Source organism: Pan troglodytes, chromosome 2, assembly GCF_028858775.2.
Source record: "Pan troglodytes isolate AG18354 chromosome 2, NHGRI_mPanTro3-v2.0_pri, whole genome shotgun sequence".
Lineage (NCBI taxonomy): Eukaryota > Metazoa > Chordata > Mammalia > Primates > Hominidae > Pan > Pan troglodytes.
Genome location: NC_086015.1, coordinates 43,190,709 through 43,207,644, shown reverse-complemented (window position 1 = coordinate 43,207,644; position 16,936 = coordinate 43,190,709). Strand labels below are relative to the sequence as shown.

At 53.2% G+C, this 16,936-nt stretch overlaps 1 protein-coding gene across 4 annotated transcripts; it reads left to right on the top strand.

The window, feature by feature from the left end:
* Positions 1-6,303: 6,303 nt before the first annotated feature.
* XIRP1 (xin actin binding repeat containing 1) lies at positions 6,304-15,724 on the top strand. 4 transcript variants are annotated; one of them, XM_016940769.4, is made up of 3 exons: positions 6,344-6,493; positions 9,414-12,850; positions 13,278-15,724. In XM_016940769.4, the coding sequence occupies exons 2-3, from the start codon at positions 9,494-9,496 to the stop codon at positions 13,284-13,286; spliced, it is 3,366 nt and encodes a 1,121-aa protein (XP_016796258.2). In that variant the 5' UTR covers positions 6,344-6,493; positions 9,414-9,493; the 3' UTR covers positions 13,287-15,724. The 4 variants fall into 4 exon arrangements, with proteins under 4 accessions (XP_009443484.3, XP_016796258.2, XP_016796255.2 ...); XM_009445209.5 differs by having other exon boundaries at positions 6,304-6,493; positions 9,490-15,123; XM_016940766.3 differs by having other exon boundaries at positions 9,414-15,724.
* Positions 15,725-16,936: the final 1,212 nt, after the last annotated feature.

Below are 16,936 nucleotides of genomic sequence, written 5' to 3'. Positions count from 1 at the left end.
ATCTTCTCTCTGCCTAAGGAGCAGGCAAGAAGTACAGGGGAAGAGGAGGTAGATAGCACTTCCTGAAACAGCACCCAATCAATGGGAGGTGAGGGTTGGTAGACAAATACCCCATTGTCTTAGTCCATTTTCTGTTGCTTATAGCAGAATAACTGAAACTGGGTCATTTATGAAGAAAAGAAATTTACTTCCTATAGTTATGGAAGCCAAGCAGTCAAAGGTTGAGGAATGGCATTTGGTAAGGACCTTCTTGCTGGTGAGGACTCTCTGCAGAATCCCAAGGCAGCTCAGGGCATCATATGGCCAGGGGGCTGAGAGTGCTTGCTGTGGTGTCTCTTGCTCTTCTAATAAAGCCATCAGTCCCACTCCCATGACAACCCATTAATCCATTAATCTACTAATATAATCTATTAATCCATGAATGGCAGAACCCTTATGACCCAATCACCTCTTAAAGGCTGCCAAGTTTCAATACTGCCACATTAGGGCTTAAATTTCAACTTGAGTTTTAGAGGGGACAAATATTCAAACCATAGCACTCACTTTCCTCACCCCAAGTGAGGCATGCACTACCCCCATCTGTCAGAGGGTCTCAAGTGAGATTAAACTCAGTTTCATGATGAAGTGGAATCTATCCCTAGGATACAAGAATGGTTCGACACACAAAAATCAATTAATATTATACACCACTTTAACATAATAAAGGATAAAATCACATGATCATCTCAGTTGACTTAGAAAAAGCATTTGATGGCCGAGCCTAGTGGCTCACCCCTGCAATCCCAGCACTTTGGGAGTGGGAGGCTGGTGGATCACTTCAGGCCAGGAGTTTGAGACCAACCTGGCCAACATGGTGAAACCCCATCTCTACTGAAAAAAATAGAAAAATTAGCCAGGTGTGGTGGAGTGCACCTGTAATCCCAGCTACTTGGGAGGCTGAGGCAGGAGAATCATTTGAACCGGGGAGGTGGAGGCTCGGAGGCTGCAGTGAGCCAAGATCATGCCACTGCACTCCAGCCTGGGTGACAGAGTGAGACTCGATAAAAAAAGAAAGAAAGAAAGAAATAAGAAAGAAAGAAAGAAAGAAAGAAAGAGAGAGAAAGAAAAGAAAAGGCATTTGATACCTTCTATTCCTAGTTTATTGACAGGTTAAGCAGTCAATAAACTAGGAATAGAAGGAAGGCACATCCTAACTAGGAATAGAAGGAAGGAACATCAACATACTAATAGCTGTATATGAAAAGCTCACAGCTAACTTCATACTCAGCAGTGAAAAACTGAAAACTTTTCCACTAAATTTAGTAACAAGGCAGGTACGCTCCCTCTCACCACTTCTATATTGAGTAGACATAGTACCAAAGTCCTAGCCAGAACAATTAGGCAAGAAAAAGAACAAAAGTTAATCAAATCAGAAAAGTAAAACTGTCCCTGTTTGCAGATTCTTATATATAGAAAACTCTTAAAGGCTCCATTTAAAAAACTGTTAGAACTAATGATGAAAACTCAGTAAAGTCGTGGGATACAAAATCAACAGATGAAAATCAGTTGTGTTTCTATACTCTAACAATGAACTACCTGAAAAGGAAATTAGGAGATTAAGCCCCACTTGTTTACAGAGGTAACCCACTTTCATCCCTTCCCTTACTCACTTCTCTACCCTCACTACATTCCTGGGATCCTCTCCCGGTTAAATCACTTGCACTCAAATGCTCGTCTCAGATTCCGCTCTTGGAATAACCTAAATACAGACATTAAGGTACAGAGAGCTGAAAGACTCTCAGAGGTCAAATAAATAGTAAGAGACAGACTGGCAATTTGATCTGAGGCCATCTGACACCAGCTCCCACTCTCTCAAACACCATGCTCTGTTCCCTCTCACACGGTAGCCATGATATTCCCATGGCAGGAGGGTGGAGACTCTCCCCTCAAATCTGCTGACCCCAGAGCAGAAAATCCCTTCTCTGGCTTCAGATGATTCTTCTCTGGTATCAAGAGGCTGAGCAGACCCTTCCCCTGCAGGCTTGGAACAGAGCCAGCCTGGCTGCCCAAGCTGTCCTCCTGGCACCAGTGCCTGCTTCCCAGCCAGCAGGAAGCCAGGACTGCCAGCCAGTGCCAGGGTAGCCAGGAGTTGCACAGCTATTAAGTGTCACAGGTAGGATTCAGCCTCAAGCAGTCTGGCTCCTATCATTCTTGAATCCTCTCTCTCCTGAAACTTGAAGTGAGTCAACTGCCAGCTACTTACTCAGCTCCTTCATGATTTATGTGTGAATTTCTGCCCAAACCCAACTTTGATGGAGCCCCACTTGGAGGGAGGGGCTGGTAAGAGATGATGCCCTGGACCCTAAAAACCAGTAGGCTCCCAAAGAGAGGACTGCAATAGCTGGAAGGGAACCACCCTTCCCTCACACCCCCTCCCCGAGCACCTCTCTGCCTGTTGGCAAAGATCAGCTGTTCAACCTCAGGATATTTATTTATTTCCAGCCTCATTCCCAAAATGATTTGAGAGGGCTAAAAGAAATAGATGCACAGTATCTCCACTGTTAAAAAAAATGGAGCTCAGACCTGAAGCATCCCTGAGCAGGCAAAACAAGTTAGGTCTCGTAAGGGACCTTATCCTTGCTTGATTTGCAGACATGCAAAACTGGAGCTCTTCCTTTCTTCTTTCCTTCCTTCCTTCCTTCCTTTCTTTTTCTTTCTTTTTCCTTCCTTCCTTTCTTCCTTTTCCTTCCTTCCTTCTTTCCTTCCTTCCTTCTTTCTTTTTTCTTTTCTTTTCTTTTTTTTGAGACAGGATCTCACTTTGCCACCTAGCCTGGAATGCAGTGGCATAATCACGGCTCACTGCAGCCTCCACCTTTCTGGCCTAAGCGATTCTCCCACTTCAGCCTCCCAAGTAGCTGGGACAACAAGTGCACGCCACCACACTCAGCTAATATTTTCTTTTATTTTTTGTAGAGACGAGGTCTTGCTATGTTGCCCAAGCTGGTCTCCAACTCCTGGGCTCAAGTGATCCTCGCACCTCAGCCTCCCAAAGTGCTCAGATTACAGGTGTGAGTCACCATGCCTGCCTTTGAGCTATTCCTTGTAAATGCCTATATTAAAGAAAAATAAAACTTAAGTGCAACTAATGAGAAGCAGCCAGCACAAATAATTATATAACCAGGGACTTTCCAATGGGATAGATCAAATAAGGCAACTGTATAACTGTAACCAATCAAATATTATATTTGCTTTACTTCTGTATCTGTCTTATAAAAACCTCCTGCTTGTGCTCCCTCAGTAGAGTTCCCAAGCCACTTCTGGTTTGGGACTGCCTGATTCAAAAATTGTTGTTTGCACAAATAAACTCTTAAAAAAATTATTGTGCCTCAGTTTACCTTCTTAATACCACTAAAGATACTCCAGTAAATAATGCCTAGTTTACTATCTTGACAGCCTCATAATTAATACCATGATGATGTGATATCATTAGATCATTACACATAGAGTGACTAGCTTGTCCTGGTTTTGTTAGAACTTTTCCAGTTTTAAAACTGAACATCCCTTGTCTTGCAAAACTCCTCAGAGACAGAGAACAAAAAGTTGGTCACCCTCATTACACAGGATTTGGACCATAAAGTCTACTTGCTAGGTTAAAAATTTAGCTCTGAGTTTCCTAGCAGCCAAGTCAAAGAGAAACACCATATGTCATAAAAATTGTTTATTCTATTGACAATTCTCCTTCCAGAAAAATTTATTTTCTTATTTATTTTAACATCTATAACAGCACTATCCATAGAACTTTCTGAAATAATGGAAACATTCTGCACTATTCAATATAATAGTTTCAGGCCGGGTGCGGTGGCTCATGCCTGTAATCCCAGCACTTTGGGAGGCGGAGGCAGGTGGATCACCTGAGGTCAGGAGTTTGAGACCAGCCTGGGCAACATGGTGAAACTCCATCTCTACTAAAAATACAAAAATTAGCTGGGCACGGTGGCACACACCTGTAATCCCAGCTACTCGGGTGGCTAAGGCAGTAGAATCGCTTGAACCCGGGAGGTGGAGGTTGCAGTGAGCCGAGATCGCGCCACTGCACTCCAGCCTGGGCGACAGAGCGAAACTCCGTCTCAAAAACAAACAAGCAAACAAAATCAATATAATAGTTGCTAGCCACTTGTCTCTATGGAGCACTTCAAATATGGCTAGTGTAGTGAAATAACTGAGTTTTTATTTTATTTCATTTTAATGTACTTAAATTTAAATAGCCTCATTTGGCTAGTGGCAACTCTATTGGACAGCACAGCTGTACTAGATACAAAGAAACCAAGTGCTCAGGAAGAGCCTCTTTCCTAATATTGAGGCCTGAGGAATTTCTCCCATGAGTTATCACAGGAGGTGAGTACAAAAGTGAGTTCCACCTAGGGGCTTTTCTCTTTTTATATTATATACAGTATAATAGCTGGCTCTTCTAAAGCATAGGCTATGTGCTAAGTACTCTCAGGCACTTTTTTTTTTTTTGAGACAGAGTCTTGCTCTATCGCCCAGGCTGGAGTGCAGGGGTGCGATCCCAGCTCACTGCATCTTCTGCCTCCCAGATTCAATTTTCCTGCCTCAGCCTCCCAAGTAGTTGGGATTACAGGTGTGTGCCACCACACCCAGCTAATTTTTTATATTTTTAGTAGAGACAAGGTTTCACCATGTTGGTCAGGCTGGTCTCGAACTCCTGACCTCAAGTGATCCACCAGCCTCAGCCTGCCGAAGTGTGCTGAGATTACAGGCGTGAGTCACCGTGCCTGGCTGGAGGCACTCTTTTCATATAATAATTCCTTCAATTCTCAAAACTATCCTAGAAAGTAAGAAATTTCAGTACCCACAGGGAGAAAGCTCCTCCCAGGAGAAATCCTGAGAAACCTAAGGCTGCCCTTTCCCTGAAACAATGGTACATCGGTCTCCCTGCCCTTCCTAGAGAGAGCCAGGAGCTTGGGGGACAGGCAGAGGGCTAGAAAAGAGCAGGGGAAGAGACAAGAGGGAGGGAAACCAGGAAGAGGGGGTTCCCAGATGTCCTTACCCCCATCCCAGCTGATGCTGCAGGACTGACGTTGACTACATGGAAAAAGTGAGCAATGTCTGGCATCACCCCCTGGTACCAGAGGGCATTTGGGGAGTCAGAAGGAAGACCTCATGTGCCAGGCCACAGAATGTACCTGCATACCCACAGGCATGGAGCCTGGGCCAGGCCCACCTAGGACAAAACACCTCTTTCGAGTTTTTTGCGGATGGTCCCCTGACATCCTTCACCACACTGGTCTGACTGCCAGGATCTCTTGGGCCTCCTGGGCCCCTCACGCCCTGGTAAGCAAAGGAGGAGGCAGGTGTGACCCCCCCACCCCCGCCGCCACTCCATCTGTGACTGGGAAGCTGATGACTCCAGGGTCAGAAATAACCCCACAGTCAGCTCCCTGCATGCCGCCCTTCCCCTCCCCTCCATTCCCAGAAAGCCTGGGCCCTGAGTCAGAGGGAAGAGTCGAGAAGAAAGGACTCAGATAATCTGGAATGAAAACCATAGAGTCCTGCTGTGGAATTCATTCATTGGGAGGCCGAGGCAGGTGGATTACCTGAGGTCAGGAGTTCGAGACCAGCCTGGCCAACATGGCGAAACCCCATCTCTACTAAAAATACAAAAATTAACTGGGTGTAGTGGCGCAAAGGAGGAGCTGGGCCTGGCCAATCTCGGCCCAGTGAAGAGCTGGGCCTGGTCATTCAGATGTCTTCCCCCCAAATCCAGCTTCATCGGGGCTGTGTTGACCTGTGCTGTGGGGCACAGGGTGGAATGGATAAGAAAGAAGGAACTCTTTAGTGCAGAAGGGAATGGGGAAGAAAGAGAGCTGAGCCTCACACTCAGAGGTATCCAGGCTCAGAACAGAGGAGGAGGTGCCCAGCCTGCCCTCAGGAGACCTCCAGTCTCCTGGCACGGTGGGTGGAGACACGTCAGGAAGAGTCAGAGGCAGGGCCAGAGTAGAATGATGGGGGCTCACAAGACGGGAGCAAGCTGTCCAAGGTGTCAGATGCCTCTTCTTATTCACTCTCTCAAAATAGTCTGGGACACCCCCAACCCCACAACCCAGCTGAGTCACTGACCCCAATCCCCAGATCAGACTTTGGATGAATGAAGCTTCTCCCCCTCTGTTTCCTCTCCCCAGCCCAAAGGACATGTAACTGATTCCCCAGGATGGAAGAGTGACTTCCACAAGACCTAAAAATAACCGAACCACTTAATACTCTGAACATAGCCTCTCCCACCCGCCCCCACCACGGCTCACCCACTAGCCAGCAAGATAAAGGCAGCTGCTGGGGCTGGCAGGGCACAGAGACCTGGAGCCAGGGCAGCAAGAAGGTGTCTGTTGGAGCCAGCAGAACAGAACCAATTTGAACAAGAACCTCCAGAGGAACGACGAACCCTGAGACCACAGCTGCTACAGACCACAAACACCCCATCAGCCAAGAGAGACCCTCGGTGAGTAACCTACCTCTCCATCCTTCCACAGCAAGGCTGGCTTTCACAGCTGGGATCCCCTCTCCTTCTGAAATGGACGTATTAGGAATGGCTCTGAGTAGGGGAAGGAGATTGAGGGGCATGCATGGGAGGAGGTGAGTGGAAGTCTCAGACATAAAGAACCCACAAAGGAGGTAAAGACAGTGTGAGCCCCATGGGAGCTCTCAGAGTGGCTGCCACAGGCCTGAAGCTAGCAGAAAGGATAGGCTCCTGCCAGGCTGGCATGATCCAGAAAGGCCTGGAGTTGTGATTTTTAAAATACAGGTATGGAGTGCCTCAGGCTTCAGGGCTTCCTCCCAGGGAAGCTTCAGGCAGGCCCAGGATCTGGAGGAAGGAGGAACAGAAGAGAGGTGGGGGCAGGGGGCTGTAAGTAGGCCTGAGTGTGCATTGCTAGAACAAGCCCCATGCCTAGTTGTTGTGGATGACACTCTTGGCATATCTGGCCCAGGGATAGCTCCCAGGGGCTGGCCGGAGCCCAGCTCCCTACATATCATAGCCTAAAACCTGGGGTGGAATTCAGACTCTGCCCATGTCCATAGTCTTGCCCAGTGGGAAAGCCCCCAGGGCAGATCTGGGGGGCTCACGGGAGGGAGACCAGATCTGAATTTGCCCAGATGTAAAGACATATGGAGCCAGCTGGGCCAAGGAGGAGGTGACCCGAGGACAGCAGGGGGACCATCCTGAGAGGCTGGCCCAGCCCTAGGAGACCAAGCTCTAGGACAGTTCTTGGGGCTCACCCCACCTAAGTCTGGTCCCAGTTATGAATTCTGTCCTGACTCTACACTTGTCCCAGCAGTCTCAAGCCAGGCAAAGATGGTGGTGGGAAGGCCAGGAGTCAGGAGACATGCTTCAGGCTTTGCTACTGCCTTGCTGAGCCTCCTTGGACAGCTCCTTTCCCCTCTTTGGGCCTGTTTCCCTATTTGAACAATAAGGGGTTTAGATTGAGTGACCTCTGAGGGTCCTTAGGCCTGACATCCCTGGACTCCATGATAATAACTGTCTGTGGCCTTAGCAGAGATTCTGGAAATTCCTGGGGGCGGGGGTGGGGTGAAGCTGATGGTGTGCACACGCCATCTGCTCAGGCCACCCTGGTGGTGACAGGATGGAGTAGAGGTGGAGACAGGCTCAGGTTTGCCTTGGGCAGGGGATCCTCATTGGAGCTCAGAAATGAAAGAAAACCACCCAGAGCTTTGGTGAGACTCAGGCTGCAGGTTTCAGAGCTCACATTCCCCAAAGGTTCTGATGTCTTTGGTGGACATGCCAGGGTGGGCATGGGGTCAGCAGGTCTCAGTTTCCTCTCTCCTCCTTCTGAGGTAGCCATAGGGAGGAAGTCCTGCCCCACTTACTTCCAGTACCTCCCCCCAGTGCAGACTCCTTTGGCCAGGGAAGGTGTCCAGGTTCTAGCACCTGGCTGGCCTGCAGCCCAGGGGCCTGACACCAGCCCAGGAGGCAGGATAGGGGAGCCCAGGCTAATGAAGGAGATGAGGTGAGCCAAGGGTACTGAGGGTCCCCACTGGCTGGGCCTCAGCCTCCCTCTGAGCCCAGGGCTGCTGTTCTGAGGCCAGGACCTCAGCTATATTTAGCACCCTGTGTGGTGCAGAGCAGTGGGTCAGGGGCAGCAGGAGGGGGCACATGCTTCCCATTCTTTCCCTACTGGCCTCTGGGGACTGTTAGTACACCTGTCACAAGAGAGATAAGACATACATGGACAGAGACCAGAGAAGGGCTTGAGGGGTGGTAGGCCATTGAGGGGCGGGGGTGTAGCCGGGGAGAGGCTGAGCTACGGGGTGGCCATGAGGCCTGCAGGGGTAGGGCTTAGCCTGAAGCCCCCCTGAGTCCGAGCCCCTGAAGCTGTGCTTGCTTGCTTAGAGAGCGGTCTCCAGGAGCAAGAGGCAGGGCTGTCTCTGCAGAAAGGACCCTGATTCCATGGTCCTCTCCCTGGTTGTTGTCACCCTCATATCCTCCCAGGGGTGCCTGCTGGGGAATAGACGGGTTCTATGGCCAATAAGAAAGCTTTGCACCTGCTACCCTCTTATTTCTTGAGGCCATGCCCTAAATGGAGTCTAGGGACCCCAAGCCAGCACGGCCTTCCATTTATTCACCAAGATCTGACTCTGGGCCTAAGTCCCCTCATCTTTATTTATAAATGATTGTGCTAAAAGACCTTTGAGATCCCCCTAGCTCAGACATTCTCAGTCTTCGAGTATAATGCAAAAAACCCTGACCAGATATTCAGAATTTGGATCTGGCCTAAGCATGAGATATCTGATGAGCAGCTTCCCAGCCCTGATTCTCAACTGCTTCCGCTCTAGCATGGGCTGTTGGCCTCTGCTTGCCTCCTTGGGCCTGGGAAAGGTTGGAGTGCGTTGACAGCCAAGAGGTAAAAGTTAGGCAGCGTTCCAGGTCAACATGGCAAGTCTGCCCTCTGGTGTTCTGCAAAGGAATCTCGTCTCCATAGGAAATCAGTCACCAGTTTAGAGACCTGCCTCTCCAAGGCTGGGACTCCAAAAGTCAGGATTCCCCCAGGCCACTCCCCTGGCAGTCTTCCAGGGAAACACTGATTTTTAACAAAGGAAGGTGAGGATGGGGCATGTCCAGTTTGCCCACTGGAGGTTTATGCATCCCTTATGGAGCTAAAGGAAAGTGTCTCATGTCCAGTGGTACCATGGTCACTCCCTAGCAACGCATGAGATGTAGGGAAAGCAGGAACCCACTATGATTAATGGGTCCATGTCCTAAGTTCAAGACCTGTTGCCCACGAACCATGCAGGCAGCGAAGTGAAGCCCAGGCCAGGCACATAGAGAGAGGGAAGGAGTCTCTAAGCGTAAGTCACCCAGAGCTACTCTGACTCTGAGCCCTGTTTACTACCATTTCTCCCAGCATCCAGCCTCTACCCTGCTGAACATCTAGATCTAAGGCCCCCAATCCCATCCTCATCTCTGCCCCTTCTTCTCAGAAGGATGGCCGACACCCAGACACAGGTGGCCCCCACACCAACCATGAGGATGGCAACTGCAGAGGACCTGCCCCTCCCTCCACCCCCAGCCCTGGAGGATCTGCCACTGCCGCCACCCAAGGAATCCTTCTCCAAGTTCCATCAGCAGCGGCAAGCTAGTGAGCTCCGCCGCCTCTACAGGCACATCCACCCTGAGCTCCGCAAGAATCTGGCTGAGGCTGTGGCCGAGGATCTGGCTGAGGTCCTGGGCTCTGAGGAACCCACCGAGGGTGACGTTCAGTGCATGCGCTGGATCTTTGAGAACTGGAGACTGGATGCCATTGGAGATCACGAGAGGCCAGCTGCCAAGGAGCCCGTGCTGTGTGGTGACGTCCAGGCCACCTCCCGCAAGTTTGAGGAAGGCTCCTTTGCCAACAGCACAGACCAGGAGCCAACCAGGCCCCAGCCAGGTGGAGGAGACGTTCGTGCAGCCCGCTGGCTATTTGAGACAAAGCCACTGGACGAGCTGACAGGGCAGGCCAAGGAACTGGAGGCCACTGTGAGGGAGCCTGCAGCCAGCGGAGATGTGCAGGGTACCAGGATGCTCTTTGAGACGCGGCCACTGGACCGCCTGGGCTCCCGCCCCTCCCTGCAGGAGCAGAGCCCCTTGGAACTGCGCTCAGAGATCCAGGAGCTGAAGGGTGATGTGAAAAAGACAGTGAAGCTCTTCCAAACGGAGCCCCTGTGTGCCATCCAGGATGCAGAGGGCGCCATCCATGAGGTCAAGGCCGCATGCCGGGAGGAGATCCAAAGCAACGCAGTGAGGTCTGCCCGCTGGCTCTTTGAGACCCGGCCTCTGGACGCCATCAACCAGGACCCCAGCCAGGTGCGGGTGATCCGGGGGATTTCCCTGGAGGAGGGGGCCCGGCCCGACGTCAGTGCAACTCGCTGGATCTTTGAGACGCAGCCCCTGGATGCCATCCGGGAGATCTTGGTAGATGAGAAGGACTTCCAGCCATCCCCAGACCTTATCCCACCTGGTCCAGATGTTCAGCAGCAGCGGCATCTGTTTGAGACCCGAGCGCTGGACACTCTGAAGGGGGACGAAGAGGCTGGAGCAGAGGCCCCACCCAAGGAGGAAGTGGTCCCTGGTGATGTCCGCTCCACCCTGTGGCTATTTGAAACAAAGCCCCTGGATGCTTTCAGAGACAAGGTCCAAGTGGGTCACCTACAGCGAGTGAATCCCCAGGACGGTGAGGGGCATCTATCCAGTGACAGCTCCTCAGCACTGCCCTTCTCTCAGAGTGCCCCCCAGAGGGATGGGCTAAAGGGGGATGTGAAGACTTTTAAGAACCTTTTTGAGACCCTTCCTTTGGACAGCATTGGACAGGGTGAGGTTCTGGCCCATGGGAGTCCAAGCAGAGAAGAAGGAACTGATTCTGCTGGGCAGGCCCAGGGCATAGGGTCCCCAGTGTATGCCATGCAGGACAGCAAGGGCCGCCTCCATGCCCTGACCTCTGTTAGCAGAGAGCAGATAGTCGGAGGTGATGTGCAGGGCTACAGGTGGATGTTTGAGACACAGCCCCTAGACCAGCTCGGCCGAAGCCCCAGTACCATCGACGTGGTGCGAGGCATCACCCGGCAGGAAGTGGTGGCTGGGGACGTTGGCACAGCTCGGTGGCTTTTTGAGACTCAGCCCCTGGAGATGATCCACCAACGGGAGCAGCAGGAACGACAGAAAGAAGAAGGGAAGAGTCAGGGAGACCCCCAGCCTGAGGCACCCCCAAAGGGCGATGTGCAGACCATCCGGTGGTTGTTCGAGACTTGCCCAATGAGTGAGTTGGCCGAAAAGCAGGGGTCAGAGGTCACAGATCCCACAGCCAAGGCTGAGGCACAGTCCTGCACCTGGATGTTCAAGCCCCAACCTGTGGACAGGCCAGTGGGCTCCAGGGAGCAGCACCTGCAGGTTAGCCAGGTCCCGGCTGGGGAAAGACAGACAGACAGACACGTCTTTGAGACCGAGCCTCTTCAGGCCTCAGGCCGTCCCTGTGGAAGAGGGCCTGTGAGATACTGCAGCCGTGTGGAGATCCCTTCAGGGCAGGTGTCTCGTCAGAAAGAGGTTTTTCAGGCCCTGGAGGCAGGCAAGAAGGAAGAACAGGAGCCCCGGGTAATCGCTGGGTCCATCCCCGCGGGTTCTGTCCACAAGTTCACTTGGCTTTTTGAGAATTGTCCCATGGGCTCCCTGGCAGCTGAGAGCATACAAGGGGGCAACCTCCTGGAAGAGCAGCCCATGAGCCCCTCAGGCAACAGGATGCAAGAGAGCCAGGAGACTGCAGCTGAGGGGACCCTGCGGACTCTGCATGCCACACCTGGCATCCTGCACCATGGAGGCATCCTCATGGAGGCCCGAGGGCCAGGGGAGCTCTGTCTTGCCAAGTATGTGCTCTCGGGCACAGGGCAGGGGCACCCTTATATACGAAAGGAGGAGCTGGTGTCAGGTGAACTTCCCAGGATCATCTGCCAAGTCCTGCGCCGGCCAGATGTGGACCAGCAGGGGCTGCTGGTGCAGGAAGACCCAACTGGCCAGCTCCAACTCAAGCCGCTGAGGCTGCCAACTCCAGGCAGCAGTGGGAATATTGAAGACATGGACCCTGAGCTCCAGCAGCTGCTGGCTTGCGGTCTTGGGACCTCCGTGGCAAGGACTGGGCTGGTGATGCAGGAGACAGAGCAGGGCCTGGTCGCACTGACTGCCTACTCTCTGCAGCCCCGGCTAACTAGCAAGGCCTCTGAGAGGAGCAGCGTGCAGCTGTTGGCCAGCTGCATAGATAAAGGAGACCTGAGTGGCCTGCACAGTCTGCGGTGGGAGCCCCCGGCTGACCCGAGTCCAATGCCAGCCAGCGAGGGGGCCCAGAGCCTGCCCCCAACTGAGAGCATCATCCATGTTCCCCCACTGGACCCCAGCATGGGGATGGGGCATCTGAGAGCCTCAGGGGCCACCCCTTGCCCTCCTCAGGCCATTGGAAAGGCAGTCCCTCTGGCTGGGGAAGCTGCAGCACCAGCCCAATTGCAAAACACAGAAAAGCAGGAAGACAGTCACTCTGGACAGAAAGGGATGGCAGTCTTGGGAAAGTCAGAAGGAGCCACGACTACCCCTCCGGGGCCTGGGGCCCCAGACCTTCTGGCCGCCATGCAGAGTCTGCGGATGGCAACAGCTGAAGCCCAGAGCCTGCACCAGCAAGTTCTGAACAAGCACAAGCAGGGCCCCACCCCAACAGCCACTTCCAACCCCATCCAGGACGGTCTTCGGAAAGCTGGGGCTACCCAAAGCAACATAAGGCCTGGGGGTGGAAGTGATCCCCGGATCCCAGCAGCCCCCAGAAAGGTCAGTAGGGAAGAGCAAGCACTACCCAGAGGGCTGCCTGGGGGGTGGGTGACAATTCAGGATGGCATCTACACCGCTCATCCCGTGAGGACCTTTGACCCACCTCGGGGTGTCCAGCTTTCTCAGAGGGAACCCCAGTCAAGGCACAGGGAGACTGCCTTCTCAGTCCAGGCTCCCCGCCCACTCCAGGGAGGCCCAGGTCAGAGTACTGGGCCAGGGCGGGAGGAGCCTGGGGGCTGCACACAGATGGCCTGGGGGCCACCAGGGAAGGCGATGGCAGAAGTCTGCCCAGGGGGCCTCCAAGCTGCAGAGACCACCCTGAAGACTGCCCCTCTAGGCCGCCACATTCTGGCCTCTGGGCCCCAAGCTGCAGGTGCCAGCCCGCACCCCCATAATGCCTTTGTTCCTCCTCCTCCTACTCTCCCAGCTGCTGTGACAGGACCTGACTTTCCAGCCGGAGCCCACCGTGATGAGGACTCCATCCAGCAGGCCTCTGAGCCCCTGAAGGACCCCCTTCTTCACTCCCACAGCAGCCCTGCTGGCCAGAGAACCCCTGGAGGGTCACAGACAAAGACCCCAAAACTGGACCCCACCATGCCCCCAAAGAAGAAGCCGCAGCTGCCCCCTAAACCTGCACACCTAACCCAGAGCCACCCTCCTCAGAGGCTGCCCAAGCCCTTGCCTCTATCTCCCAGCTTTTCCTCGGAGGTGGGGCAAAGAGAACACCAACGAGGTGAGAGAGATACAGCCATCCCTCAGCCAGCCAACGTTCCCACTACTGTAGACCAGGGCCACATACCTCTGGCCAGATGTCCCAGTGGACATAGCCAGCCCAGCTTACAACATGGCCTCAGCACCACGGCCCCCAGGCCCACCAAGAATCAGGCTACAGGCAGCAATGCCCAGAGCTCTGAGCCCCCCAAGCTCAATGCCCTCAACTGTGATCCCACCTCACCACAGTGGGGCCTCGGCCCCTCAGGAGAGCAGCCCATGGAAGGTTCCCACCAAGGGGCCCCTGAGAGCCCTGACAGTCTGCAAAGAAACCAGAAAGAGCTCCAGGGCCTCCTGAACCAGGTGCAAGCCCTGGAGAAGGAGGCCGCAAGCAGTGTGGACGTGCAGGCCCTGCAGAGGTTCTTTGAGGCCATGCCCCAGCTGGGAGGGGCTGCTCCTCAGGCTCCTGCTGCCCACCAAAAGCCCGAGGCCTCAGTGGAGCAGGCCTTTGGGGAGCTGACACGGGTCAGCACGGAAGTTGCTCAACTGAAGGAACAGACCTTGGCAAGGCTGCTGGACATTGAAGAGGCTGTGCACAAGGCACTCAGCTCCATGTCTAGCCTCCAGCCTGAGGCCAGTGCCAGAGGCCATTTCCAGGGACCTCCAAAAGACCACAGTGCCCACAAGATCAGTGTCACAGTCAGCAGTAGCGCCAGGCCCAGTGGCTCAGGCCAGGAGGTCGGAGGTCAAACCGCAGTCAAGAACCAAGCCAAGGTTGAATGCCACACTGAGGCCCAGAGTCAAGTCAAGATCAGAAATCACACAGAGGCCAGAGGTCACACAGCCTCAACTGCCCCTTCCACCAGGAGGCAGGAGACATCAAGAGAGTATTTGTGCCCTCCTCGGGTTTTACCTTCCAGCCGAGATTCTCCCTCCTCCCCAACATTTATCTCCATCCAGTCGGCCACAAGGAAGCCTCTAGAGACTCCCAGCTTTAAGGGCAACCCTGATGTCTCAGTGAAAAGCACACAACTGGCTCAGGACATAGGCCAGGCCCTGCTCCACCAGAAAGGTGTCCAAGACAAAACTGGGAAGAAGGACGTCACCCAGTGCTCTGTGCAACCTGAACCTGCCCCTCCCTCAGCCAGTCCCCTGCCCAGAGGGCGGCAAAAGAGTGTTCTGGAGCTACAGACGGGGCCAGGGAGCTCACAACACTATGGAGCCATGAGAACCGTGACTGAACAGTATGAGGAGGTGGACCAGTTTGGGAACACAGTCCTCATGTCTTCCACCACAGTCACCGAGCAGGCAGAGCCACCCAGGAACCCAGGCTCCCACCTCGGGCTCCGCGCCTCCCCCTTGCTGAGGCAGTTCCTGCACAGCCCAGCTGGGTTCAGCAGTGACCTGACAGAAGCTGAGACGGTGCAGGTGTCCTGCAGCTACTCCCAGCCAGCTGCCCAGTGAGGCCCACCACCTCCCACCACACCTGCCACCTGTTCCTGGCCTCCACTGCCCCAGGACTGAAGTGGGTACCTGCCTCCTGCACACTGGAGCAAGGACCAAGAGGAAATGGCATCTTCAGAGGATTACTGTGGGCCGTTTCCCTTTCGCAGTTCTTTCAATAGGCCCAGTTCTTCCAAATGGAAAAAGAAAGGTCTGGAAGAGGCCCACAGAGTTGCACAGGCGTGGGGGTAGGATGGGGGCTCCCAGCTGCTTGTGGAGGATGTAATATATACAGACACACACATGTTTTTCACACAGGCCTGGCCCACGCATCGACATGTGTGAATTTGCACACCACTGCCTGAATTGGAGCCCCCTAGAGTGTCCCTCTACCCAGAGTTTTTATTTCTTTAATTAGTCTGAGTGTTCCCAGCCATCTGCTCCTTAATCCCTGGAGAGGAACAGAGCCAACTGGACACAGCGTTGGTCTCTGTTTGGAATCACTGTGAGGTCTCCAGAAGGACCTGGCCGCCAGCCCCTTCATCACCATCTCCATCATTCAGCTGGTCATCTGGTGGCCCAAAGGTCACACAAAGAGTCAGCAATCAGCATGTCCCTAGAAGCCAAATGCACTGCCTTTCTCTGTCCCCATGACTGTCCCCCACTCTGCACCCCAAATGGGAAGCATACGGTCTGAATAAATCCAAGTTTTATTCTCTACTCTGTGCATGTCTGACTGTGTGTACATCTGTTCCAGTATGTGTTCCCACTGCAGGGGGAGAAAACAGCCACAACCTCCAGGTGCCTCGTCTTCCTAGCAACAGCAGTGTGGGAAGGCTCTAAAAGCCACCCCTTCTCCACCATCTTGGCTGGCAACCAGAAATGCCCTGCCCACACTTCTATTCTCCTTGACCCTACCCCCATCACACACACACACACACACACACACACACACACACACACACACACAGTGCTGCCCTCTCTATCTCGACCTCGCCTCCTGGATGTTCTTGAATACCATCCTGGAGGGGTTCTTAGAATCCTGCCCCAGAGCTGGAGAGCAGCCCAGTCAGGACTGGGAAGCGGGAGGAACTCACGCCAGGAGAATTCCTGTGCCCAAGATGGCTGGATCACTTCTGCCTGTTCAGCCCAGGTGTTGTGTGCCAAGCAGTGGTTCCTGAGAAATGAAGCGCACAGATCCTGGCCTGGAAAGTCAGGATGTTTTGGTGAAGGGCCCTTTTCATGCTGTCTTTCAAAAATCACTAAGCATCTTCTGTATTCCAGGCCTGTTCTAGGCAGTGGGGACACAGAGGTGAGGTCCAATGGGGTCCCGCTTTCAGGGAACTTTTTAGAATGAGGAGACAGAGAGACAATAAATAAGAAAAATTAGATCAGGAATAGGGTGATGCATCTGACTAGGCCACTCTCCCACTTTGGGATAAGAGTCTTAAAATATGGTCATATGACAATGGCAGGTGATTGCCTTAGACGGAGTGGCCAAGGCAGGGCTCTCTAAGAAAAAAAACACCTCAGCTGAGATCTAAATGACAAAGAGCAACTATGTGAAAATTGAGGGAGGAAGCATGCTAGGTAGAGGGAACAGCACTTGCAAAGACCCCGAGGTGGAATAAATTTAGTTCCTGGGTTTCCTGGATACCCAGGCGTTTGAAACTAGGTTTGCCTCACACCAAGTTTATGTGGAAAGTCACCCACACTTTGCTTCAATGGAAGAGACAGGCCCCTAGCCTACCCCTAGCCCAGGGCCCAATCTTCCACAACCCTCACAGGCCCCTCATTGCCTGCTCAGCCAATATGGGTAGGGTTCCCTTGGGACAACACAGCTCTGATCTGGAAGGAGCCTGTGCCCTGTGGGAGACTGTGCTGTGTCAAGAATAATCAAGGTACCAAATCCACCTGCTTGGGCCTGGTACA

Coding starts and splice junctions, on each gene's coding strand:
- XIRP1 (XM_016940766.3), top strand. CDS start 9,494: ATGGCCGACACCCAGACACAGGTGGCCCCCACACCAACCATGAGGATG.